The 27,255-nt window shown below is 39.9% G+C and overlaps 1 protein-coding gene and 1 long non-coding RNA gene across 6 annotated transcripts in view; both read left to right on the forward strand.

Annotated features, from left to right (window-relative positions):
- The window catches only part of ACYP2 (acylphosphatase 2), a 40,883-nt gene that overhangs the window by 12,393 nt on the left and 1,235 nt on the right, over positions 1-27,255 (forward strand). For 3 of the 5 annotated variants that reach the window (XM_065835858.2, XM_065835853.2, XM_065835856.2), the window contains exons 2-3: positions 286-302; positions 1,521-1,630. In XM_065835858.2, coding sequence (XP_065691930.1) covers positions 300-302; positions 1,521-1,630 — 113 coding nt within the window. In that variant the 5' untranslated portion in view covers positions 286-299. Of the gene's footprint in view, positions 1-285; positions 374-1,520; positions 1,631-27,255 lie in introns of all 5 variants that reach the window. The other 2 variants (XM_065835854.2, XM_065835855.2) reach the window with 1 other exon arrangement.
- On the forward strand, positions 11,089-16,179 carry LOC139827487 (uncharacterized). Its single transcript, XR_011738048.1, has 3 exons — positions 11,089-12,871; positions 13,669-13,759; positions 14,733-16,179. It is a non-coding gene; the product is annotated as an uncharacterized lncRNA (long non-coding RNA).

The raw sequence follows: 27,255 nt of genomic DNA on the forward strand, positions 1-27,255 counted from the left end.
AAGGTGATTCCCATACTGCAGCGTCTTCCTTAGAAAACCGCAGGTGCTAACTGCATTAGTGAAAATAATCGACTTTGAAGGGAAGGCTGGAGGCCAGCTTGTACCCAGATTCTGTGGAGTTTGCCCAATGTTAAAATGTCATAACTACGCTCTGAAATTTTTGTAAGAAAAGACTGTGAATGACTTGTGCACAGCTTACTGTAACTTTATATTAAGAGAAATTCCTATAAGTGCTATTCTTTCAAATTATTCTAATGTCTCTTTTTTTCTTTCTTTCTTTCCTAGGTGTTTGTTTCAGGATGGTAAGGCAATGGCCCATTTACTGGTTCTACTTTACAGTATAGTATTTCCAGTGCTAAAAATACGGCAGCAGGTCTGTAAACATATCCAACTGCTGTGTTCAGTTCTCGCTTAGATGGCTAAGTATTGCAAGTAGATTTAAAAGGAAAAAAAAAAATTGTTTTATAATACTGTTATATTAAAACATATTTCTGGAAGCTTACTGATGTGTTGCTTGTTTGGATTACTTGTGATAAAACCGCCACAAGAGCATTATAACATGTTAATCTTTAGAAAGGTTAAATCTGAAGACCTTTATGTTCGTTTCTGAAACAAAGTGTTCCGCTTTATTTTTTGTTTTAATGGCAATTATAGTACCAGTATTTGAAGCAGCCTGTTGTGTTTCCTGTGACAGGGTGCTGCAAACATGCAGCCTGTCGCTCATACCCCAGGCAAATGTCTCCACCAGCTCTGAACATGCAGCAGGTAGTTTTGCATTTCGCAGAAACCCAGGAGACAAGAGGATGTTTCAAATAAGAACGGTTCTTTGTCTGGAAATCGTGGTCCGTGCTTCATATTAGACCTAAAATTTCTTATGCGTAGTTTATATGCGTTGTGAAATGCGCAAAATTTAAATGGATAGAGGATTATAATATAGTATGTCTTGAATGTAGTTATTCTATCAAGTGGAAAGTGCGTGTCCACACAGAGTGGGCAGATGCGAGTTTGCGCTGCCTTGTTTTGGGCTGACCTGGGGCCATGTGAACATACCACAGTGCCACTCCTGAGCTAATAAGTTGTGTTTAAACGTCCTAAAATAAGAGGAGCAAGTCTTTGGCCTCCCTGTGACTGAATAAAACCTTACACCATCAGATTTGTGTGTGTACAAATGATAAAGCAAAGAGGAGGATTACTTTTATTATGAGCAGTGTAATGTCTTGGTGGAAACCATCGTATGTATAGTTTTTCTGAAGAAAAGTATAAAAAGCTGTAAAAATGGAAGTGTGAATCAATTTATGTGTTTATTATGTATATGTAAATTCTTACTCTTATTCAAAAATTGTCTACTTCTGCAACTTTAGAGCTGGCAGGAATATCTTAATGTCTGGGTATACCATCATCTATGGATTTTTTAACTCTAGGTCTTAAAGCTATGAAAATGCAAGTGGGGTTCTAAGTGGTGTACGTGCAGTGTGTGTGTGTTGACACTGATTGTCCCTTTTCATTCTTTTTCCTATTAGTACACAGAAGAGGAAGCTAGGAAATTAGGAGTGGTCGGCTGGGTGAAAAATACCAGCCAAGGAACCGTAACAGGGCAGGTTCAGGGCCCAGAAGATAAAGTAAATGCCATGTAAGTATTTTTGAGATTTTTTTTTTAAGTCTTACTAAAGTCATTTATAGAAACATTTTTAATCCAAAGTGACACGTAGATTCATATGTTGGTAATGTAATCATACTTTCAATATCCATTTTTGCTTTTAAGGAATTGAGATATATTCTTTTAAGCTGTAAAAAGAGTATTTAAGCTTTAAAACTAGTGTGTATAATCAATTTGTCAGCGTATTTCCCTAGCATGTTCTTTTATTGTGAAATGAAGATAAAGCCTTTATTCATACAAGTGAGCACAGATCTGGTTTTTCATTCTTAGAAATATCTCTATAAAGAAACAGACTGAAAAGCTTGTTGAAATGCTTACTCAGCCTGTGCTTAATGGAAAGAAAACTGGCTTTAAGGATGATTTCTTAAACCTCCACCCCGGTTTAAGAAAAAGAGTTGATACACATTTCAGCAAAGGCCTCTAGTCTCTATCTGGAAATAAATTCTGAAATATTTGTTGTCTTTAAATAATGGGTATGATTTTCTTTATGAAACTGGCAGTTTCCAAATGCTTACAGCTATTGCTCTGCGGAAATGATGCCTGGGAGAACACAAAGCCTGATTCAGTTGCTTCCAACTATCATTTTCTGCAAGTGTATATAGAGATATTGTTGGGAGTTTTTAAAAATCCTTCAGTGGTTTGTTCTCTCAACGAGGAATGAGTGATGGTAAAACTTTCCTTTGTAAATTTATTATGGATGGGCAATTATCAGTGCAAGTTCAGCCAGCACTTTCTGATACAGGACCTGCTTCAAAACTGAATTTAGATAAAACTAAGTTGACTTTTTGCAGAGAAAAGGGTGTTACACTTTCAGGTAAAGAGATTCATATGTGATTATCTAATGTGACAAAAGTACTTGTAGGAATTTTTTGGATCTGGAGCTTAACATAAGGTTACTAATTTTGGACTGTAAAACACTTACAAAGCCAGAGAAACATGGGTTCATTGTTTCCCAGGTCAAGTTTATACTGATGTGCTGGAAGACCTTTGTTAATAGCTTGTTGTACATATTTTATAAATGTAGCACCTTGGTGCCATCTCTCTAGTTAATTCTGAACACTGAAAAAGAACATGTGAGAAATCAGGGTTTGGTTTCTATTTGTTGGAGTACTTTTTTATTTAAAATTTTCCAGCCAGTTGGTTTATTTGCATTTGTTTAAGTGAAAGCATAGTTTAGCTCCTGCTGTTTCTTGTATTTGCATGAACTAGGTTTCCCGCAGATTGCAGTGTTCTGTCCGGCCTTCTCTCCCTTTCTGGTTATGTGTGTTGATGGGATTCAAAGGAAAATGTGTTTACCCCAAACCCAGGAAGTTTATATGTAATAGAGGATCTCTCTGCAAGATTAGACTAACAAGACTGGGCTTGTTCTCAAAAGATGTGATGGTGTATACAATATTCCAAAAGGAAATAAGTTTTTATTTTTTCCATTGTTAGACAATTTCACGTAGGATCAGCAAGCTGGATTGTGACAAGAAAACAATGCTGAAGCTTTTCATGTACATTGTGCTTGATATTCAGAGCAAATAAAAAACTGTTTTGAGTCGCTGCCTCTTCTGAAATGAAATTGCTGGAAATTGACGTTTTCCTCTGATGTGGGAATAATGTTCCAAGGTTGACATAGAAGTGCATGTTGAGATATGCATTATTAAATTGGAGACCCTAGAGTAGAATGCTGAAGGAGAAACAGTGCTCTTTTCCTTGTTTCATGTGTTGAAAAGGTAGTGGGTTTATTTTTGGCATTAAATTGGTGAACTTGCACATGAAAAAAAGCAATTGTATATGAATAGCTACTTTGAAAGCCCTTATTTCTCTCTGCTAAAACATGTTAATAGAAGGTCAAAATAGGTTTGAGCTTTCAGAAGTTTTTCCCAGAGCTTAAATGTTTTTTTTAATACTCAGTCGTGCTTCCTAGGAATTCACGATACTGTGTTCTACATTCGGAAGTTGTTTAAAATGCTGTATTAAATGAGAAAAAAATGAGGCTTGCTTCTGCTACGGCAAATTAATATAAACCAGTAATCATAAACACACGTATGTATTTGAACTGGGGTAAATAATTAGAAAGAAATTTTGGCACCAACTTCCTATGCAAGCTCTGGTTTGTATTTGCTAGCTAGTCACAACTAAAGTGACTGTATGTGTATGGCACATAAAAATTTGGAGGTCTCCATGTTCAAAGAAGCTGAATGCTTTTCAAAGAAATGCAGGATGTGAATCAATACTGAAAGGTGTTTTAAGAAAGGTTCCTGGTGAGTGCTATTTCAAATATTGGAATGATGTAGAATTTTTTCAAGAAGTTTGCGCAGTCTTTTGGACAGGTATTTCCACACTTGCATAAGTTTTTGTGCCTGAAGTTTCATTTGTAATTACCTGATTTTTCAGGGTTGCAGCACTTGGAGTTTTGAAAATTGTGTATTAGTGGGAATAAAACGATTTCTCAGTTCTTTTACTGCCTCTGGCTTGTTAATGTTAGTGCTTTCCTGATGGAAGGGGTGTTTTAACCTATCATAAATGTTTATCTTTTCATGATGCTAAGAAGAATCGAGGACATAGTCTAAAAAGAGAGTAGGGGTGCCATGAGCAAGTACAGTTCTAGAACAGGGAAACAGAAAAAGCAATATGGAAGGGAGACATGAGGGAGAGGAGTTTGAAGAGGTTAAAGATGGAGAAAGTGTAAGATGTGAGGAAAACACCATGAGGTACTCCAATGGTACGAGAGCGTGGAGCGAATCCCAAAGCCTGCCTTTGTTCTGGAGCAGGAACTCAGCACAGCTCCAACCCAACTGTTTTCCAGCAGCGCTCCTTTGCTCCTGGTTTTCTGACCTTTTTTGTTCTACTTGGTATCACTGTTTGTGTTGTGAGGGAGCATCCAGGACAGGCTCAAGAAACAACGCCTTTGTGATTATATTTTTTTAATGCAGGCTGCAAGGTAAAATATAACCTGGAAGGAACAATGAGGCCAGTCCTGGTGATCTATTTTAAGCATTATTGTAATGCAAGTGTAGATTTGAGATGGTGACCAGAACTGGTATAAAGTGGAGAAAATAAGATTTAAAGCAGGAGAGCTGGAGTTGTGACTGTCCATACTTCCACTTCTCCAGTGAAGTGAGGGTATGTTAGAGAAAATCAGTTGGCTGAGTAACTGGTGATCTTTGGAGAATCTTGGGTAGTTTTTACCTGAGCCTGCTGGAGTTTCTCCAGCAGTTGTGCTGGAGCCTGGATTTTGTCCTAAAGTGTGGAAGTAATTGTTTCCCTGCAGACATAAAATATGATTATGACTAATTACTTCAAAAGATGGCATGCAAAATAGAGTTTGTTCTGCAGCATTTAACAATTTAGCAGGGGCATTCTGACTCTGGCAGAAATAAGTGGAAAGTGGTAGGTAAGTATGAAAGATTTGGGCCTGAAAAGTGTTGCATGTGCAAGAAGTTTCATTCTTTATTGGAGCATTCACTTAGTGCTGAACACAGATCAACATGTTTGTTGCTGTGCTGGAAGGCATCTTTTCCCTGTAAGTTTGCTTTAATATCCCCTGCTCTGTAACCTCTAGATGGAGCTGTTTGTTCTGTAGATACTTTCACCTATAAATGCTTCATTTGAAGCGAATCTATTTTTAGATACTTATGGCAGAATCCATCTTCTTCAGTACCTTTTTCCTGCTGTATTTTATAGCCCTGTCTGTTTACTGCTACTGCTCCACATAGATAACACCCCTTCTCCTTGGATACTAAAAGCTCATTTTCTGTCTTTTACCGGTCTGTAAGCCAAAGAATACTGAAGTCCCAAGAAAAGCAGAGTCACAACATTTCTAAAACATAATGACATAAGGTTTTATGGTAAGCTGAAGGCTTTTTTTACCAGCCTGGATATTGTTAAATGGGATAGAGGAGGTAGTCCTTTAGTGTCTTTTTTTCCCGGCAAGACTTGTAGCACAGGGTATTTCATCATAGTATCTTGTGATATTCTTTTCCATTTTATTCATCAAATAAGGTTAGAGCCTTTGTAGTGGTTGTGGTTGTTGCCATAGCAACTTGCATTGATGGGCTAGAAATCACCTTCCTGGGAGAATTTTTGGAACTTTGAATGATGACATATCGCTTGGTTATCCATTTAAAAAGGAAGATAAGAAGCTTGTAGTGTTCAGAATTTATTCCAAAAATCAAAGATTTCAAATCAGGGTAACACATCAAAACTGAAAATCTTAGGACTTTTTTTAGACCCAAGTAGTATATAAGAGCACAGAAATTATTCTTCCTGTCTTTGTAGAAAGGCATGTTATGAAATACAGGTTGCTTGTCTTGGAGGTGTTTTAAATTAGCACTAATTTACTAATTAAAATTTGAATGTTTTAATTTTTAATATTGATGTTGGGCAAGAAGAAGACATATTAAACATAAATGGCATGAGACTTGAAAATGACTTCAGTGTGTGTTTGCATAGAAAAAAAAAAATCTAGATTTTTACAATGTAAAAGGGGAGAAGGAAGCTCTGTGTTAATATCACAAATGCCATTCTCTCTGTTTCATTAGTCAGGTGTATCCAAGGTTCCTGTCTGTACCAACTGGCATTGAATAAATACATTTTTTCCTCAATATAGTTTTTAATTGTTTGCAGAGAATAGCCATAATGGCATGAAATGAAACTAAGTGCTAGTAAAAAACCCTCCATATTTAGACTATGACTGTGTTCCTTGAGCAGAATTCTAGATGTTAATATGCAATTGATGTTGAGATATAAAGTGAACAGGTTTTAGTCTGCATGTTGAGTTTTTTCACCATTTTAAAAGGATTTAAAAAAAAATCAGCTCAATCTAGGTTTTATTTAGGAGAATAAACTGTAACACTTCTTTGCATGTTAACTTAGGCATAATGGTCGAAATGAACCTACAGGGGACACTTGTGCAGCCAAGGAAGTGGTTTGGGTTTTTGGCTGCATTTGAGCCATCCCTGATATACCCAGAAGGCTGTTATGGGAAAGGACACAAAGGCACTTGAGTGAAAAGTTCAGAGAGGCTGGACATACTGATGTATAACTCAATTTTACCTTGTTTTCTTTCCCAACTCCTCCCTCCACTCCCTCGTCTCGCATTCCAGGGAAATAGTGTTTATTTGGTTAGTGTGGTACCCTGAGATTTTCCCCTTGAACTGTGCTGGATGTTACCAGCTATCATGCAGAGTTAACAGTACTTCTTGTATCTTTGCCTTTGTTTTATGTGGCCCCTCTGAAGGGGATCCTGAAGCCTCTTTACAGAGAATAATTTATATGAACTTGGAGGAGGCACTGGGCTTGATCTCACATCCTTTTGCTCTCGAGTTGATTTACTGCGTTCACTGTGTGTTACTGGATTAGAAGCTTTCTTTTCAGAGCTGTTATTCTTTGTGGTGTGTTTTTTTTTCTGTAGTTGGGGTGAAACAGCTGACTTTTAATCTATAATGAATACTCTGCTGTGTACTTTAAGTACTTTCCAGTGGTGTTCAGACTTGTGCTCCTATGCAGTGATGCTGTGGGCTCTTCCTGCTTGTTTCCCCGCTGCTAAAGGAACAAAGGAAGTCTGGAAAGAGCCTGGAAAGCGTTCAAAACTTAATGAAAGAAAAGCAGAGTTTAAAACGGGCAGCTGATATTAGGTTTGAAAAAGGATTCCTTGAACTCCCAGTGACAATTCTGATGGAAAAGGGTCCTGGACAAATAGTTTTCCTTCCCTTTTTCTGCTCTAAGCCATACAATTTTAATGTTTACTAGAAAACAAACCATCTGGAGCTACAAACCTAATCTATTCCTGCTCACAAATCTCCAAGCAATCTTTTAATGAGATTTCAGTCATCATATTTTTGGATCTGAGCAGGTTTGATCTGCTCTATAGGAACTCACCTGAAATCCTGCTATGCTGTACAAATGCCAATCCTGAACCTTTTTCCCTGCTCATTTTATCATATAAGCCACTCCTTGAAATCACATTTCAAGGTCAGTGCTAGGAAACTTTTCAGACAGCACATCTATACCCCACAGTCAGTCTGCGTAGGTTTAAAATCTTTAAATGTAGATGGCGCAGTGTTTTGGAGAGGAGATCTGTAAGAGTTTAGGAAAACGAGGTGGTTTGGCTCAGTGTTCTAGGAGGGCTGGAGAAAAGCAGCTGCTGCCTGTGTGAGATCTCCCTGGCCTGCCCTGCTTTCACAGGCTGCAGATCTGAGAGCTGGAACCTGGAAACAGAGATCTTCCCCGTTAGTCGGGGACTGGAAGGACTGGAGCTCTGCAGAGGCTGCTGCAGAGCCAGGAGTGTTGGAAGGGTTGGTCTCGACCAAGTCTGCATAGCACAACTGTCTTGGGGCTGTGAACTTTGAAAGCTCAGGCTGCCCTCGTAAGCAAACTGGCAGCATATTTGGATGAAAACCAGTTTGTTGGCGTGCAAATTCAGTTCCTTTTGGAGATGAATCTGTTCAAACACCTATGTCAACTACCTGTTTTCCAGTGAAGCACACCCGTAACCTGTCTGTCATTGCGAGTATATACGCAGATTTTTTTTTTGTGCTGCTGTTGCTTGTGCTGTGTTCTACTTGGCTGGGAAACTGTTTGTTGAGCAGTGTTGCTTGCCTTCAGGAACAGGAAGATACATTGCTGTTCCCTGCTGTTCATCACAAACATCACTTGTGATGTCCACTTATGTAGGATGTGGTCAGCTTTACAACAGCTCAGGCAAACAGGGCTCCTGTGATGCTCTACAAAATGACGGCTCTCCATTTGGCTGTTTTGTTTGTTTTTCCTGGATTTTTTGGTGAGAGCATGCATTGCTATATTATGTTATACTGACCCCAGGACTGCTCAGCAGTAACCCCCACAATGTGGTGTGTGAGACCTGCTGGGAAAGGGCTGCCTGTCTGGTGCTGAACCCTGCCAGCACTGTTGTCTCTGTTTGTTTTCAGCTTTCCTTAAACTGTTATATTCTCCTAGTGAGGGGCAGAAAGTGCTGAATATTAGCATGAGTGAAATGAGATACATCTCTGCTTGCTTTGAAGATTGAAGTGCTTTGTATGCGAAATGTGCCAGGGATGTCAGGATATCTATCACGATCCCTCAAAGATAAAGATCTGATGGATTTCTGTATTGTCCAGTTCCTCAGGACATCCACTGCGTTGTGTGAAATTCAGCTCTCAGGACCTACTGTTACTCAGCCTAGGGCATGCTTGATGCTATTTATTGTGGTTAGTTATGTCATAAATGCATCAGTAGTAATATAGTGTAACTTAAAAAAAGTTGTACTTTTACTATTGTAATGGTGCTGAAATTGATAGCTGTGGAGGTACCATCTGTATCTGGAATGAGTGCTCAGGCAGACTTCGGTAAACGCTTGTCTCTTTACATTTCTAGCACACACATGAATTAAAATTGAACACAATTCCATTGAGTAGCTGCATGTAGACCCTCTGGGCCAGCTGCAGCAGTCAGCCTCTGCTAAGTTCAGAAGAGATCATATCTGTCTAATATCAAAATCCCCCTGATATTATACAGTACAAAGAAAATACTACAGGCTGTAGTCAGTCAGGACCCTGTTCTGCTTTATTAACATGTTATAGGAGATTCTTGCTACCAAAGAACAGATAATAGAATTAAGCAATAAAGCCAGTGAATGAGAAAGTTTTGATTTCCAAATGGGAGCCTGTAGCACAGAGATGAACTGACTGGCTCAGTCATACAGGAGTTTTGTTGCAGACTCTGAATTAAAGTTGTTTCCTGACTCCCAATGCAGTCCTTCACCCTTCTGATCCTCTGTAGTTTAAAGCAAAACAAAACTATTCAACTTTGCCTGTATTTTGTAGCTATTAATAAGAAAACAAATGTCTTGTAGTTCTTGCACAACAGAAGTGAAGTGATTGCGATGTATGCCAGCTGGCTTTTTTTGTTGTTAAATGCTAACATTAATGATAATTAATTGGATAATTACATATATTTTCTTTCTGGCTCATGTCCATATGGATAGTATAGGCAGAAAACTCTGAGCCCTCGCAGTGTGGAGTAGAACGTCTGAGCAATTAATCGTTTCAGTGAGTACTTGTAAACAAGGTCAGCTCAGCAGGCGTTCAGGAAAGCTCTCCTGAAATGTGATGCTGTCTTCATTATCCTTTTAAAGGGTTTGGTGATAGGACCTGACCAACAGGCAGGATTCCTATCTGCCACACAGTTTAAGTATGTACAGCAGGCTTCTCAGGACTTGCGGACCCATAGATAAACATGAAAAAAACATCAGGCATGTAGTGCTTTATTAAAACTGTATGTTATTCTCACTGCCTTAAAGCTGTTCTTTTGCCTGAGCTTAGTTACACCTATTCAGGCAGTTTAGGCTGACAAAAATCGACTCAGCTTAGTGTCTGGTTTACTTTTTTAGCTAATATTGAGAGATGTTCCTGTTATTCCCAAATAGAAGCATGTAGAAGGCTGACAAACATTGACCACCACACGTTCTGAGAAATGCTCAATGTTTCGTTTCATTGTGTTGGGAGTGATCTAATGGATGTAAAAATAGTCCCAGGTTTTCTAGTTGCCAGGGGTGTAGCTATGCCTGCTGGAGACAAATGGGAATTGCGGAGTATGGAGCACATACGGGACCCGGGCATGAAGTAGCATGTTGGTGGGATAGGTGCCAGTGTTTGCCTTGCCCAGTGAGTTAAAATGTCACATTGCTGTGTGGGATTGATGTGGGAGGGGACGCTGGAGCTGGTGGGACAACGCCGTGACCTGTGCAGGGATCACTGAAGAATCTTTCCCACTAGAGACTGGCCTGATGCCTTTACCCTGACAACAGTGCCCCTAAGGAACCCACGCTGTGCTATTGGCTGTCCTCGTCCTGATGCTGCTTTAGCTCTCCTCCCAAATGGAGGTAAAAAAAGAAAAGTTAATGGCTTTAGTTGGAGTCTTGCATGGAAACTTGTCTTCTCCCAGGGGGCGCTGTGTCACTGGGAACGTGACTCCCCGTAGCAAGTCATAAGAGATCTGTGTTACCATATGGTTTGAAAATAGAACTCTAAATGTTTTCCCAGCTAAGGTGGCTACCAAAAGTGATGGCATGAATGTGGAAATGGACAAATACGTAGCCCAGGTGTCTTTAGTGGGACTCTTGGTGCAGGGGTCTGTCTGTGTGTATCTCCTGACAGCATCATGGCACCTGCCATGGCAACCTGTGCCTGACTCGGCTTCATTGCCTGTGTGAAATCACAGCATGTGCTTTGAGATACAGGGGACTGGACAGAAATAGCATATTTTCTTATTCTTTGCCAGGTGATATGTGCTGTCTAACGCAGTATTTTTGTGGTGAAGAAAAGGAACAGAAATACTAGAGCACCAAGGGCAGTAAATACATAGTCCCTTTGGTTAATGTGAGTCAATGTTCCACGGTAGCAAAGTGTGTGTTTGCAGCAATGGTTTCCCTGGTAGGCAGTTGCTTATTGTTGCTGTTGTTAGAAAAACCCTCAAAGGACGAAGTGGAAAAGGACAGAGAATTTATAGTACTTTCAATGATGTGTTGATGTCAATAAAGTGTATCTGGTATGTAGCAAGTGTTAATTTTAAACAGCTGTCTTTAGGTAGAAATAAGTTCTCTGATCTACACCTCCTAAAATACAGTCCAGAACTGTCATGTTCAGCTGGTCAGAAGATTAAGCAAATCCTCCAGTGAAAGCGAGCAGTGGTGAAGGGAACACGAGCGGAGGTGAGGTGGGCTCACCGGCCAGGGGAACACACCGTCTGGTTCGGGTTAATGTTGGTGCCGCTTGTTTAGAGCCCTGCGATTGGTAACCAACCCCCTTCTCTCCAGCTGCCTCCTTGCTCTGTAAGGGGATCAGCACTGGAACACACCAGCGGCTTTTGGAGTCAACCTCAAGGTCGTATCTAAATACAGGGGTACAGAACGCAAGGGCTGACCTGCGCGTTCCCATTTTTAAGCAATTATTATATGAGGAAAAAATGACCATGTTTAAAGTAACTAGTGCATTATTAGTGTTCTAGGCAGTGTTTCAAAGAACCTGCCGTTTGCTGATGTTTCAGGACAGATACAGTAAGAAAAAGATCTTTTTCTTAGCTTTGGAGCTGGTGAGGGCAGTGAGATGGAGTTCACTTAAGAGGGAGGCATAAGATGAAGTGCTCTAAAAGCTGACAAAACCCAGTGTTCTGGTTATATAACCACCTCAAAGAAAGAGCAAGATTGGCAGGAGGATCAAGTCCTTTTAAGTGATTTGTTTGTTTGTTTGTCCCCAGTTGTGTCACTCTCCTGTGGAAAGAAGAGCAGCTGCCTTGGGGCCAGCAGACATTGAAATCCACGGGCACTTTTGCCCTCCCAGTTGTCCTGGCTCTACTACAGCTTAACAGCAAACAAGTTCCTCTTGTAGCAATTCGAGTTGAAGTTTTGGCCACATTTATACTACTATAGTGAGGCAAAGTGGCCGGATGGCAAAGGAATTCTGCCTTGATGAAACTGAAGCAATCTGGTGGTGGATGAACAATGAAGCCAGCCTCATGAAGGGTTTTTTCCAAAGCATATGGATCTTGATGGACAGTTTTTGTTTGTATTTTAATCAAGAAGGGTGAAAAATTAAATTCCTTTGGGAGAAAAGAATATAGCTTTAGAAATTATGCAAAGAGGGCTGTTGCTCTAGGAAATAACATCTGGTGTGTTTTAGTTGGTGAATAAAATAATGTCTAGAAAGGAAGTTTAGTCTTTAGTTAATTCACTCTATAGAGAACAGTAGCAATCTGTGAAGCCTGTCTTCAGACACACTGATAATATTTAATTCACTAACGACCCAGTGATTGCATCTTGGTTGACTGCATTGCTAGCTAAAGATTTTTGTGACAATACTTAGGTTTTTTGTTACAGCCCTAGTGCTTGGCACAAGCCTTTTATGTAGGAATCAAAGTTCTGCTATAAAGATTTCCCACCTTGCATATTGCAGAGAAGATAGTTGGTGCTGTTGAGATAATGCCAGAGGCACTTAAAACCTCTGAATTTTATTTTAAAGATCTTGCAAGATTTCAGCTGGTCTCACTATTTTCTGGCACTTGATTATTACAAATCCCACACATTCAGATTTATTAATCTTCAGTGAAAAGGAGATAACTAAGGGTATTATGAATGGTTTCCAGATATTTCTTGTTCTGTGCTCTGTCTGTTCAGGTTCGTTGCCCATTTTGTTCTGATGTGTAGTTCTCCTGATAAAGGATGAAAATAAAGTAAGTAATTAAATATCCTTCCCTACATGCATTAATTTCTGGTTTGTGTTCTGTTTCTCTTCCCGTAGTTGCATACAAAATCTCTTTATCACATTAAATTATGGTGGTCTTTAAACTGCCCATGTCCAGTGGAAAAGTCCATGTATACAAAGTAGGGCTGGCAGAGGAGGACTTTGAGTGGCAGGATTAGCGTGTGAGGAGATGACACAAACTGATTTGGGTAGGAATAAACTTGGAAAGTAACGCTATGAACTATAAATTACATGTCTAATCTGTAAAATATGGTGAATGGAGTTAAGTAAACGTAAAGAAAATTGCCCCCTAGATCTGTCAGATACCCAAGGAAAACAAAGCTTAAGCTGTTTGTTCCAAAAAGATGTAATTTACATTTGTTTGCAGTGTGTTTCCGGAGTAGTTATCTTGGGTGCAATCGTGGGTCTTTACTGGGCATTTCTCCAGTTAATTTCACGTTGTTGGGTTACTAATACAGAACAAAAATTGACAGGATAGAGATTTTACTCAGTCTGGTTGCAGTTTCTGAAAATCATCAGCTGGGGAGAAAAACTGGATATATTTGAGGTTGGCAAGGTCTTTAGTATTGAGCAAGTTCTTTTTAGCTTTCCCTTTAGAACTCTGTGGGGTTTAAATGGTGCCAAGAAACTATTTTCTGGTTGAGTTGATGTGTACAGTGTAGTTACTGTCAGGAAAGTTTTATTTCAGTGCCTAGGCTCACAGCTTTCTGCTCTGTGCCCTTGCAAACATGGCACAGTGAGCACCTCTTTGTTTTGTGTTTCCAGAAGCATTTACCATTTCCAGAGCTTATCCCGAAGTCATCACTCCCTTCCAATTCATCACACGGAGGTTCCCTTGAGTCTGAAGTTTTCCTGAGTAAGAACAAGCCTTTGGTCATATCTGCAACATTAGAAACTGGTGGTGGTTTAAATATTGGGTCGATGTCAAGCTAAGTTGTAGCGTGAATGCACTGCTATCAGTTTTTTAAACTACTATTTTTCAGATACTGCTTTTACGAAATTACTACAGGCAAGGAGGTGCAAATAGGAGTGGAATGGCTGAAACAGCCAAGAAAATGTGTTTAGGTCTGAAATCTCTGCCAGTGCTGCCATTAACTTGGACAGGACACTGGTGAGAGTGAAGAGGTGACAACCACTTGAGATGCCATTGCAGGAATGAATCTCTGACTAGAGCTAGTTAGCATCAATGTCACTGTTCTAGAATTTAGTTTACTATAGTTCAGTCTTTAGTGGGATGTCTATGAAAAGCCTTTTATCTGTTCTACGACATACTTCGGTTTTTGTGGCTATGTGCATTATGCTAAAGAGCATAGTTGTCCAGAGACTAGTTACACCCCTCCTGCTCAGTCTTTGGACCTACATCACAGAAATTATGGCATTCAAGATCTTTTTTTCAGTGTTAAACTAAAACAAACCATGCGATCATTCTGCCCTTGTCTTTAACTTCTCTACCTTACCTTATTCAAGACTGGAGAAAGAACTTCTGCCTGAGCAGCGAGCCTGTGCTCTTCTCAGTCTTCCCGAGTCTCTTTCCTGATTCGCTCTGTGTCTTTTAAGATTCACTGAGAACATCTCACTCATCTTTTAGAAGTTACGCTTCCTCACTCACTGGTATGATTTTTTGGCTCTGTGTAGCTATTTGTGGGGAAAAAAAGTGCCTGTATTTGGAGGATTTGGCTCTTTTATCAGTTAAGCATACATGTGTATTTTTACTGATTTTAAATTCATCCGTGTTTATGTGCAATACAGGCTTTGTAGTTCAGTGTTTTCACACTAGATGTCAATCTACTTGCGTATGTAGAAGTCGCTATCTGTTTTTTGCCTTCTAGATATTTCTTTCACCAGTTGGCCGAGTAGAATCCTGGTGTCCGTGGACTTTGCAGAGGAATCAGTGCCATGAGAAAACGGATGAATCTAAATGTCAGTTTTCTTTTGGTGGCTAATATTGAAGAACACTTCTTTCAAATAAGACGACAGTTTGGGGATGCAAATCATAGCTCGCATCTGGACTGAGGGATGCATGTTCTGGATGGAAGTATTTAAATCCAGAGGAATCCTGAATTTTTCTGGTGATTAAGTAGTATGGGTTTTGAAGAGGTAGGAGGAGTAGGAAGAACAGAAGCACTTAAAAAAAATCAATTTTAACAATTTTAATGATATCTTATGTCAGCAGTACAGGTAGAAGCCTCTGCATCCCACTGTTGTGAGGTTTTTTTCCACATACCTTAAGTGTTATCTCTACTCTGAGTAACTGGAAGTAAGTGGAACTCATTGGTGCTGTGGGTGCTGCTGGCTGAACTCGATGGGTTACCCTGCAGTTGCTACTCACAGAGCAAGTAATAGTGGTTGTAACGATGTGACTCCCCCACTCTATCACCCTCAGGTTGTGTGGCAGCTCCAGTTTTGTGGCAGACCTTCTCTGCCTCTTCTAAAAAAGCCTGGTGCATTTTTAGATACCACTAAAATAGCTAATTGGTCTATGAACTTGCATAATCGCGTTGCCAGAGGTAGACGTGATTCGGTATGAAACGGTTGCTGATCTGCTCTGTCATCTCTGCCGTCCTGATCCTGGCTGGCTTCCAAAACTCCAGTTCCCCATTGCAAATCACTACTGTTTGATTTGTTTTCAGTCAAGCAGGGTTTTAAACATCTTTTAATTAGTGTCTGTGTAAGATGAACTTGACCCTAGTTGGAAATATTTCCAAGAAATGATCTCCACCATGAAGATGTCTTGTGTTAACTCTAATTCTGTCAGATTAAAGCTTTCAAACAGTAATTCTGCCCTTAATATCATACAAGAGTCTTGTTATAATTTGGGTGTATTAGTAGTGGCGTACCAATGTAGGTGAAACTCTTCTTAAAGAAAGATTGTATTTGGCGTGTCCCTACTTGTTTGGATCAGAGTTAATAATTTTGTATGTCTGACTAAATGAATGAAAGTTCTCATGCAATTATAAAGCATATTAAAAGTATGTAAGTAATTATTTTAACTGTTGAATTCTTCAAAGCTTTCGGTGCTTGCTTTGTGGCAAAATAAAATACCCTGGTTTTTTTAATTTTTGAAGTAAATATCAGTACATTATTAATACAATTATTTTCCAAGATTTTCCTATTTCTTTAAAAATTTAGGAGATTAAAATTGCAAACATCATTGACAAACCGAAGCTGGCCAGTGTTTGTAGTGATTTGGACGTCTGGTCTGTAGTGATGTTTTAGAAGTCAGTTTAGAAGGCGAGACAATACATTCAACACGTTAATTAATATTTTTTCCTTACGAGGTCAGAAGATCTCTCAGCTCATGGTGGAAGTGCCGTAAGGTTAGGGAGGATCTACAACTTTGTGAACAAAGATTCACCTGTTTAAAAGGGTGGTGAATGTACATATAGTAATAATGAAAATAACTGTCTTAAAAAAAGATCTTTGACCTGAAATGATTTGTATCCTCTAACCAGCATCTATCTTGCAACACTTTTGTTATCTGCAGGAGTTTTGCCCCTAGGGACGTGTTTTGCATTCCCTGGCAAATGTAGCCTCTTCCAAAATTCACTGGGCTGCCCTGCAGAACAGTAAATTAGTTACTTGGGACTTGGAATTGGCTGTAAAAACATATAGGGAAGGAGTTCATTTCGGAATGCTATGTAGTGACATTGTAGAACAGAGAGTTAGGTATTCTTTATCACATTTTAGCTTCTCAGAACTTGTGGGTGGAGATAATGGCGAGCAACATAAATTAGAGCCATGTTCACAGCGCTCAAGTTGTACAATGAAGTTTCTATGTGGCCAGGGAGCCTTGATTTGAGAGAGTAACAGGAGTAGAGGCGCGGGGAAAACTGGAGGCTCAGAAAGATTCCTCCACATGTAAATCAGTTGGAAAGCTCCCCGTTATTTGGATTTATGGACTCTTTGCATCCCCCTTTGCATTTCTGCCTATGTTTGGGCCTGGTGTCCAGCCAGGTTTCTATCAGGATTGTGTGGCTGTTCTATTTAAACGTAGCAATTTGGAACTGCTTATGGTTCATGTTAAAGCTACAGCCGTGTAATCACTCTCATCTCATATGCACATAGTAAGTGTATTAAAACGGTCCATAGAGATCAAGGCCTGAATTGTTTATGCATAGTTTCCTGGTCTGGTAATTTGTTCTCATTAGGGTCTTCCATATGACTTTTTCTTAATTTTGTAAGGGTTGTGTACATGTTTTGGTAAAAACCAAGGTTTTCTCTTCCAAGTGCTCTGTTGTTCAGGGTTTGTGTGTTTCCTCATTGGTCTTTGCCGGTCATACCAGCGGTGTATTAATTGTATATCTGGGGAAAACGCGTGACCTTTTTTCCCAATAAAACCCATGTTCTGTATGTTGTGAAAGGTCTATGGAGAGCAGTCTTAGGGGCTTGGTTTTTTGTTTCTTTTTTTAAACCATCAATTACAATTTGCTTAGTTGGGCGGGGTTTCTGGCTTTGTTATTATTGTTTTGCTGCTTGCTGTAAGAGCAAGGCAAAGCAGGAGATATTAATATTTAATGATACTCTGAATCTCAGCTGTAATCATGTTGCCTTTTGTGTGGATTAAAAAGGGTGTTGTCTCTTCAAGTTCCTACTGGATTTCTGTCTAAGAAGCTCAATCCAGATTTCATGAACAGATATACTTAATCCTTGGGTTGTATTGAGGTATGCTTACCAGTTGTTTGGGTATATTTGTAATGGAGCAGGCTCTTGGGTTAATTTTTAGAAGTGAATATCCTGATTAGGAAACTACTGAAGTGGGTGGTTGGGTCTCGCAGATCTTCGCTGCACCTTGAGGGTGAAGCACTGTTCACTGAAATAGGAAATGGAGCCTTCATTTTATGGATTCTGGGGCTTTGTCTTCCAGTTTTGGAAAGCCAAATCGTGAAGAATGTCCAACAATTAAAACAGAAATGGGCTGAAAATTATTTTAAACCTGAAATGGGGAGTTTTATCTGTTTTGGGGGATAAATTAAAATGTGGTAGTTTTTTTCTACATACTGTACCAGAATATATGGATAAATATGCAGAATTGCATAAAGGGGAGTGTAGGTTGTTTCTATGATTAAAGCAAGGGATAATAAAAGAACAGAATGATTTGTACCATGGTAGTAAAAGATCTGTCAATGCTTGAATTATGAACTCGTTTCCATTGTTTAAGTAAACCAAAAAATATGTAGGCAAGACTGTAACATCCTGTATCAAGTTTAAAGCCAAAACGGATGTACTGTTTTAATTAAATAAAAATCCGTTTTGCTGCTTTATATTATAAGAGAAAAAGTTGTTCTCTAATAAGAGTAGAGATACTTTTTTTCGTACTTGCAGGCACCTTTGTAATAACTACAGCTCTTACACTTGGAATGTTATATTTGTCATTCATGTAACGAAGGAGCAGGAGAGCCAAGTTAAATGTAGGAACTCATCTTGCTATAGTGTTGTTGCTTTATTAATGCTACACAGCAGACCCTGAGAGTTTCACAGAAGTGCAGGAGAGCTAGACATCTGTTTTACATAATTCTAATGGAAGTTCTGTGGCTAAATTCCCTGCATTGCAACAAAAAGTGAGTCAACAAGTGTGTACTGGATTGTTTATGGCATTACGTATGTTTAATTCTTAGAATCAGCATTACAAGCATTTGCTGTCTGAACTGCCAGCACAAGTCCTTGGTGGCTGGATTTTGCCTTCTCCTGACTCTGAGTGCCAGGATTTCCAGCCTCCTGGAGTTGTTTAGTGTTTCTGAAAAATTTAGCTTGTGGTTTGGTGTGTGTGTCCAAGAGGAAATGTGCTCCAGTAATGAAGATAGTGTTGGTATCCCACAGTTTGGGGGATGTTTGTCTGACCCTGATCTTTGAAAATGCGGGTCTTTGGATTTGGAAACTTACATTTGGGAATATGTTCTGTCTAGAAGTGACACAGTAAAAATCTAGCTCTTCATAGATTCTTGTCTACACTATGTATAATGACTGACTGAGACTGCTAAATGCTGCTGTAAAGGTGGGGATTTCTTCTGCCATAGATCCCCACTGTGATGTCGGTCTAGTAACACAGACAAGGCTTTTCATACCTGATCTCGGGTTTTGTCCTTTTACTGGTACCCAGTCTGGGACTCTGGAATGTGACTTGCAGAAATGCCGGGTGCTGAGCTGCCTCCTGATCTCAGTTATGTCTGTTTGGTGATGAAATCTGTCATTTAATTGTAAATATTCTTAAAAATCAGGCCTTACTTATCTCAGAATGGGCATTCCAGTACCTAGAAGGCTTTTAGTGTCTTCATCTGGAGCCAAATCTGTGGTCTAGCCACTCTTTAGAGCTGATGTAGACGATATCCTGAATTTCATTGCAGCTGTTGTAATAGAAAGTTCTTATTTGACGGATATGATTTGTATAAAGTGTTTGGACTATTTTTTTTGGATGACAAAGAAGCTGGAGCATATTCTTGTTTTGTATAAAATGAGGTGAACTGTTCTGACGTTAATTTTGCGAAATGATCTTAGAACAGCTCCACTAATCATATGCTGCTTGTGTTTGTAAGCTTGCATAACTCTTCCCCATAAATTATTAGGTTGATCACTTTGCTTCTAAGGTCTTGGTGTTGCAAAAAAGGAAAACGTGTTTTATTCTCTGTACTCTTATAAATGGCCAAACAGACCTTCATGAACCAGCTCAAAGAGAGAACCTGTGCCTTCTGAGAGGTTTTATTCTAGGAAACCTGCCAGTCTTCAGTGCATTTTGACTCTGCCTTTGGAAGTCGGTGTTGCTGGAAGCACCTGGTAACTCATTCAGTGCTCATCCTGTCTTGCATTAATGAAGCACTGGCATTAGTTACAAAACCTGCATTCTTGTCATGTGTAATACTCATGAAATATTTGTGCCTAACAGATTTTAGCAAAATTAGCTGCTGGTGAAATAACCGATTTGCTAGGATTTGTTTTGCAGCTCTCAGTTGAGGTTACCAAAGCTCCGCAGTCCCAGCAGCGTGGAAATGATCAGAAGCAGGTCTGGCTGCTCTGGCTGGCCAGGGACAGCAACGGCTCACAAAGGGGAAGGGAGGAAATGGCATAAATCACAGAAAACAAATGAGATGCTTGATACCTCCTGACAGCCCCTGAAGCTTTAGAGAAACATGAAAAAAGGAAGATTTATGAGTTTAGGAACATATTTATACTTTGCCAGTAATTCTTTTCTTACCAAGCATTTCACAAAATATCAAAACCTGATGTATATTAAGAAATTACAAAATGACTCTTGCTTTACTATTACAAACGACCTTTGTGAGAGGCAGTAGTTAGGTGGCATTGGCTGAGCAACACTCTTGAAAATCTGATAGCTGATATACTTAATTATATACATCAAAAAGCAGAGAGCTGATTGTACCTAACTCTTACTGGTTATTTAAAACAAAATCTTAGTGTTTCATTACTAAGCATACATTCTGAGCCCATTGCCCATAGTTCTTCTGAAAATGTGTTTTTTAAACCATTGAACAGAAACCAAACACTTTATTTGCACTAGAAAATATTACAGAAATTCAGATGCATGGATAGGCAGTGGATACCCATGCCAGAGGAATATGCAGTTATCCTAAAAAAAGGATCACTGTGCTTTCTAAAATGGCAATTCCTAGCAGTGGAGAGCGTTGCCCAGCTCTCTGCACATTTAATGAGTTGGAGAAGCATTTCCTGGGTCTATTGATGTGTTGACCCAAGCCGTCTATTTCCCAGGTTGCCTTCTGCTGCACTTTTCTGCTCTGGTAGCTCAGATCACGTGAAGCAGAAGGGACAAAATGCAAATTTTGTGCAGGACAAGGTGCTCATTAATAGTTATTAACAACACCCATTTAGGAAGACTTAAAAATAGTGCAGACCAGCTGTCTTCCACGCTTTCCTTGGCTGTTTTAGATGTTTTTCTTGCATGTAGTCGTAGAACTTTGCTTAAATTTTGTACAAACAGAGGTCAAGTCTATCTTGCTGTCCTCATTAGAAGCGTCACTGTTGACTTCAGTAGAAATAAGATGCTCTCTTCAGTGGAATTCTGCTTTTATTCTGGGGTTTGAAAGAAAGAGCAAGACCTTTATCCTCCTAATAATAATAATTAAAAAATCAGTAAATCTGATTTGCTTCCTGTAAGTGGTAACCTGAAGTAGCAGGTACCATAGTTTCCTTGAGAAGGTGACAGTTTAGGATTTCCAGTCCGGATTGATTTTTGTAGGATTTTTGTAGAAATGTCTATTTCTTCATCCATTTTATTACTGCTGCAAATGAACGGGAAAACATTTTTTTAGAGAAATAATCTAAAGAACAAGTATAATGAGAATACAGTGTAGTACAGCACAGGAACCACTGAATAGCAAAAACATGGATCAGATACAATTTCAATAAATATGAAGAGCCTTGTTTAAAATAAGTTTTCTTCCAGAACAAGGCATTGAACCAAAATACATGCTCATGCTCTTGATGGCTTCCTCAAGTAGCTTGGAGCTCCGCTGTTCAGTGTGTTTATTTCTGCTAAGTGAGTATATCCAGTGACAGTTCATAGAGCGCAGCAACTGGACTTGGCCACAGGGACGCTTGCAGCACGGCTCAGGCTCATCTGAATGATACGTGTGTCTATTGAGCTCTTCATGATATAGAAAATGTAAAGCCTAACAATTAGAGATGCTATAAAACAGAATTGAATAAGGTAGATGTGTAGGAAATCGAGTATCTTCTGATTGAGTTATTTTTGGTGCTCTGTTACTCAAGATCTTAGCTGGTGTGTCAAAGGTATCTCCTATTGAAGCGGTTTGGGATCACGACTGGAAAGGCTTCTTTAGATGATGTGTTTAATAGGGACCTGCACGATAGCCTGTGTCATCTTAGGGACTTGAGGCCAAAGTGCCCACAAGTGAAATGATAAATTTGTGGAACTTACAAAGTCAGTAGAGAAAAACAATCCCTATATTAGGTCTTTCAGGAATTGTGTTTTTAATGTCTCTGAAGCCATAAGGAAAACATCATGAAGTAATATGTTAAAGAATGAAAATAATTTCCTTAGGGTAGATGAAATACAACTCTGGAATACGACGGTGTGGAGAGACGTGGTCTGTGTGTCTGTCCCTCTGTCGGGCAGCGTGGCAGAGGTTCGGCACATCTGTCTGTCCCTGCAGCCTCGGCTGCTGTTTGTCCAGACCTTGACCTCAGGGCAGAGCAGACAGGCTGGTCTGGGGGAGTATTTGACTTTTTAAATGCAAGATCTGTATCTGGTATTTATGGAAGCAAATAATACATATCAACAAATCCTAGTTCTTGGTAACACATCGAATCGATTGCAAAGGGGATTTAATTTCCAGGGAATGGTAAATACGCACCTTGCATACCATGGGTTCGGTGTTACCTTCCCTATAAATATACTGCACTGGGCTCACCTGGAGAGCGTGTTCTGCAGGGCCCTTGTCAGATAAAGAACATAGTAGCTGTAACATATCCTTATGTTAATCTTTTGCTTCCTCCTTATTGTAGCTATATTTATCATGCAAAAGAAAAACAGAGCATTATAAAAGCAAGCCTTGACAAAGCCCAGATTTTTCTCATTGTGTAGAATTTAAGCAACTATTAACTAGTATAATCTACTTTGTGCTTTTCTGAACAGTTGTGCTCTCTAATATAATATTATTAAAACATTTTCCTGTTCTTTTCATATATTAAAACGTCTACTATTTTATACCACAGTTGCTTTAAAAAAGCTCCTTGGGATTACAGGTCAAAAAGATGGGTGTAGCTGCTTCCTTTGAAAATGTGCCATTTAAATTACCAAATTAAATCACACAGTGTAAAGTCAGTGGGAAAACAGACCTGAGCCGGCTGAATGCTTAACAAGGAAACTTCAAAACACCTTTGTCAAGCTATGGATAAAAGGAAAAATAATAATCTCACTCAGACTTGCTCAGTACTCTGTAGCATTATGATTTTAAAATTGTGATGCTTCCCTATTAAAATCTCACTTTTAAAATTGGAAATGGCCAGTTTGCAACTTCTTGGTTAGTCTCTGTTTTTCAGTATTAACTGTGCTAAGCGCTTGTAAAGTAAGGGAGAATTTTGAGGAAAATAGCAAGAATCCCAGTGGTGCTTGAAGGAATTTCACTGTTTTGGTCTGGTCTTATGTTTCGTTCTTGTGTAATAAATTAATCTGTGTTTTTCTGTGTAAATCTGCCTTCAGAGAATACAGTAAGCATGGTAAGCTGTGGGTTGGTCCTTGCGTGCTCCCTTACCAGAGAGCAGAAGAGTGGTGTTTTTCCAGTCTGGTTGCACTTGTCATGTGCAGTTCTGTGGTCCGTGAGCGCTCTCCTGGGCTGTGGGTGCACGGTGCTTTGATGGCAATTCTCCAGCTGGGTGACTGCGACTGGGCTGCTTGGTTTTGACCACGCTGTATAGTGGAATGGATTTTAAGTAAAACTTGAATTGCTCAAAGTATGATGATTCATTATGGTTTTCTAATAGGGTGGCTTTGAATTGCCCGAGGTAGGGGTCTAATTCACATCTTCAGGTATGAAATGGATGGTCAGAGGCAATGCTTTGCTCTGTGTTAGAGTCCAGCTCTTTGTTTTAAATGCACTTTACATGAGTGATGAGTGCTCAGCAGTTCCTAAGCATTAAACCAGCTTTTCTTTTCCAGCAGCCTGAAAACAGCAACAGTTCCTCCTCATTGCAGCTTCCTGTGGCCTTTAGATTTAATAGATGTGGAGTGAGAAATAACTTCAGTGGGGTTAGCCAAAATTCCCAGTCTGCCTGGTGAGCCAAATCGTACCCTGTAGAGACAGACATGTCACAGGGAAAAAAATACAATAGACCTTTCTGCTGCTGCTGGCTTGCTCGGTGTGTTGGCTGCTTTGGGAAGACAGGACAAAAGCTTAATGGGAAGTTCACTGTTGTCTTGTACTTTCTGTAGGTCAGTGTGGACATAAAAGCTGTTTGGAGTCACTGAAATGGCTGAATTTGGGTTTACTTTTTATTTACTTCTTTACTCTTTGTTGGAACAAATTTCTGCAACGCTATGTAGTTTATTTCTGATAAGGTCTATGAAAGAAGCCAAATGTGACTTGCTTAATGTGCTTTAAACGAAGAGGTATTCTGATAACTTTTTAATAAAAATAAGCTTACAATCCCAAGTTGTAAGTAAATTACTAAATTGTACTTGAAGTTTACCAAAGCTGTTAATAGGAAAATCCATAACAGATCTTTGCATTGCATACAAGGGAAAAAAAAACCAAACAACTTCAGACTTGGTTTTGTTCATTCTGGGATAATTCCTCCTAAGAGGTGAAGACATTTAACATAGACCAGAATAACAAAGTAAATTTGAGGTACATGGAGTCAAATTCTGTTCTCATACAAACTTGTAATGATTGTTTGTTATATAAAGAAAATCTTGCTAGTATCACAGTGTGAGGAATGTTAGCACACATAATTTTTCTCAAGTTTACAAATAGAAATGCAATAACAAAGTATGTACTTGAAGCTTATTCTGCATCTCTGTCAGATTCTGCTAATGTGCCCTTGCTGTGGATGTTAGTTTCAGGTAGCATCTGGAAGCAAAGCTCATCCTGTGTTCACTGGAGAAGTGCTGGCCTCAAGTGCCTGGCAGAGAGGGAAGAAACCCAGACTAACAGCATTCATCTGACAGCTGTGTTTAACAATACCCACTCAAACACTCATTCGGATTAAATATCTTTCTCCCCTTTCTAAAACAGTTACAGAACTTCTGCTAAAGATCCAGTTGGCCAAGACATCCCAACTGCGGGAACCCAGAACCTGAGTGGGCAGCTTCATTTCAGTGCCCACTTCTTGTGTCCTTAGCCTGCTGCTGGCTTTGCCTGGTGGTTTGGATCCTCTGAAATAACCCATCGCTTGGCTTTGGTTTGGTGGACACTGGTGGGATCATTCTAAGAAATGTGTTAAAATTCCCCTCCCTTGTGCTTTGCCTGGTAGGCTTCACTTGGGGCTGCAGCACAGAAGCCCCTTGAGTAGAAACAACTGTATTTTGGGTCAGGTGGCTTTGGTTTTGTGCCTCAAGCTAGAGCTTAGTTTTGAGAGCTAAAAAAATGCCTAGGAGCATCGGATGAAGGTCAGTAGGAGAATTGTGGCTGTACATATTGCTTGGGTCCTCGTGACCTTATCCTGCACCAAATGTTAGTAATTCTTCCAAGGGTTCTCCCCAGGACCCCTCATGTGTTTACCTGAGAACCTGTTTTTTTCACCGTACTGAGACCTTGATCACTTTTGCTAAAGCTAAAATGCTGAATGTGTTGGGTTTTTTCTAGGCTACACTGATTCAAATAATGTCAAAATCTAGTATTTTCAAGCATGCTTTTGTTACTGAGGTTTTTACCTTTTTCCACAACAACACTGAACCATTTGCATTGGATTTCCAGATTCCTGTTGTACTTGTGGGCCCTGGCAGCAGGAGCAGAGGCGCAGGGGCAATGGAATGGCTCTGCAGCAAACTCCCAGATGTTCCCAGAGCCTTGACTTAGCTGTGAATCTTGGGTTGACAAAAACAAGAGTTTCCAGTAAAATGTTGCTGGCCCTTAGGATTGTAGAGCAAAGCTTGAAAACCATGGCTGAGTTCTTCCCAAAAGCTCAGCCAATCAGAAATGAAGGAGAATTCCACATTACTTCTGCAAACAGTTGAATATCAGGATTTATGAAAACTTGACAGCACGGTTTGAGGATACAACAACATTTTGGAGGTATCTTATAAATATTTGCAATCCTAGTCTATACACTGACCCAGATGTAAACACAAATCTTCAAAAAGCAACATTCTATCCAGTAGTTTATCCCAAACAAAGGGAAAGAAAGTATAAACAAGCTGGTGCCTTTATTTCCCCCCCGTAAATAAAAGCACACATTGCTCTTGTTCCACTGTGAGTGTGCGTAAGGTGAAGACAAACAAAAACACTTCCAAATTGTGCCCAGCTCACCAAGTATTTACGCCCTAATTTTCAGGTCTGTTTCCAGCACTGTAGACTGTTAATTGCTCCAATCCTGTGATAAAATAGTTTGGCTTTTTGCATACAATAAATGAACTATTGTATAAGCATCCTATGTATGGCCATGGTTTGATAGTCTAGCACAGGAAAATGTGTTGTTCACTTGCTGTTTGTTTGGTGCGTTTGCTGTGGAAAGGCTGGTTTCTTCCTGCATCGGAGTTACCTTTTCCTTATCAAAGTAGGAAAATGTTTTGGTTGGAAAATAGTGCCAAGCAAACCATTTATTTTAGAGAAACATGTTTTATAGCAGAGGTTTCAGTGGTGTGGTTTTTGGTTTGGTGGTTTTTTTAATCTTAATTCAGGGAAATAAAGTTCCTCTACTGTTTGTAGCATTCAAAGCATGATGTTTTTAGAGCTGTGTAAGAAAGAAATTCTCTTGTATGACAAGAGGCTCCTTAAATAACATTTGCAGAGGACGTGGGTTGGATGGGCCCTGGTCAGGTGTGGTTGGGAGCCGTTCCCAGGTGTGCACGTGTGCCTGTGCCCCAGGACCGCGATGCTGCACACAGCCAGGAGATAAATCAGGACAGTGCGAAACCAGCTCTTCAGATGGCGTTTTCCAATAATAAGTTGTGTGGAGAGAGCCCGGTTGCCTTGGTAACAAGCCAGAATCACTTAGCAAGGTTTAGATCATGAAATAAGGGGAAAAGGATGATGGATGCGCTTGTTTAAACCCCTCGGAATGAGCCACCATGAATATGGGGGTGGAAAAGCGCATTAAGTCTGTCTGGGAAGCTGTTTGTCCTAACCAGGCAAGGAGGTAAAATCCAGAATGTGGTAAAATCCATGTTTTCGGAGCAGCTGCAGAAGCCGGGGTGTGAGGTGTGCGTGGGCACCTTGTGGAGGTTTGGGTTGGGGCTTTTTGCGAGCAGCGCAGCTGTGGCAGATGGGGCCAGTCTGTGAGAAATAAAACGTGGTACGAAATGGCTGTTTGGATGCTGGCTGTTGTTCCAGACTCTCCCAAGCGCTGTAGCTTTAGAAATACATCATTTAACGCATTTATAGAAGAGTGGGCTTCAGACTGTCCTGTCACAGAGCGGTTTAAGGAATGTCCTGGTCTGGATCAGACCTGTCCCGTGTGCCAAGTGCGGTGGGGGGTTTTCACTGCCCAGAAGTGGGGAGCAGCAGGGAGTCTGAAAATGATGCTCTAAATGGCGAGCTCCAGCTCCACGTGCTAGTGTTGCCGCTGAGATCATCTCTGATAACCAACTGGGACACCGGAGATATTTGGGGATGTTACCTCGTGTCAGAAATTCTCTGAAAAAACAAAATCTTGTCACATAGGGTCTGTAACATGGTACAGTTCTATACCTCAGATGTGCTTTAC

Source organism: Patagioenas fasciata, chromosome 3 (genome assembly GCF_037038585.1).
Source record: "Patagioenas fasciata isolate bPatFas1 chromosome 3, bPatFas1.hap1, whole genome shotgun sequence".
NCBI lineage: Eukaryota > Metazoa > Chordata > Aves > Columbiformes > Columbidae > Patagioenas > Patagioenas fasciata.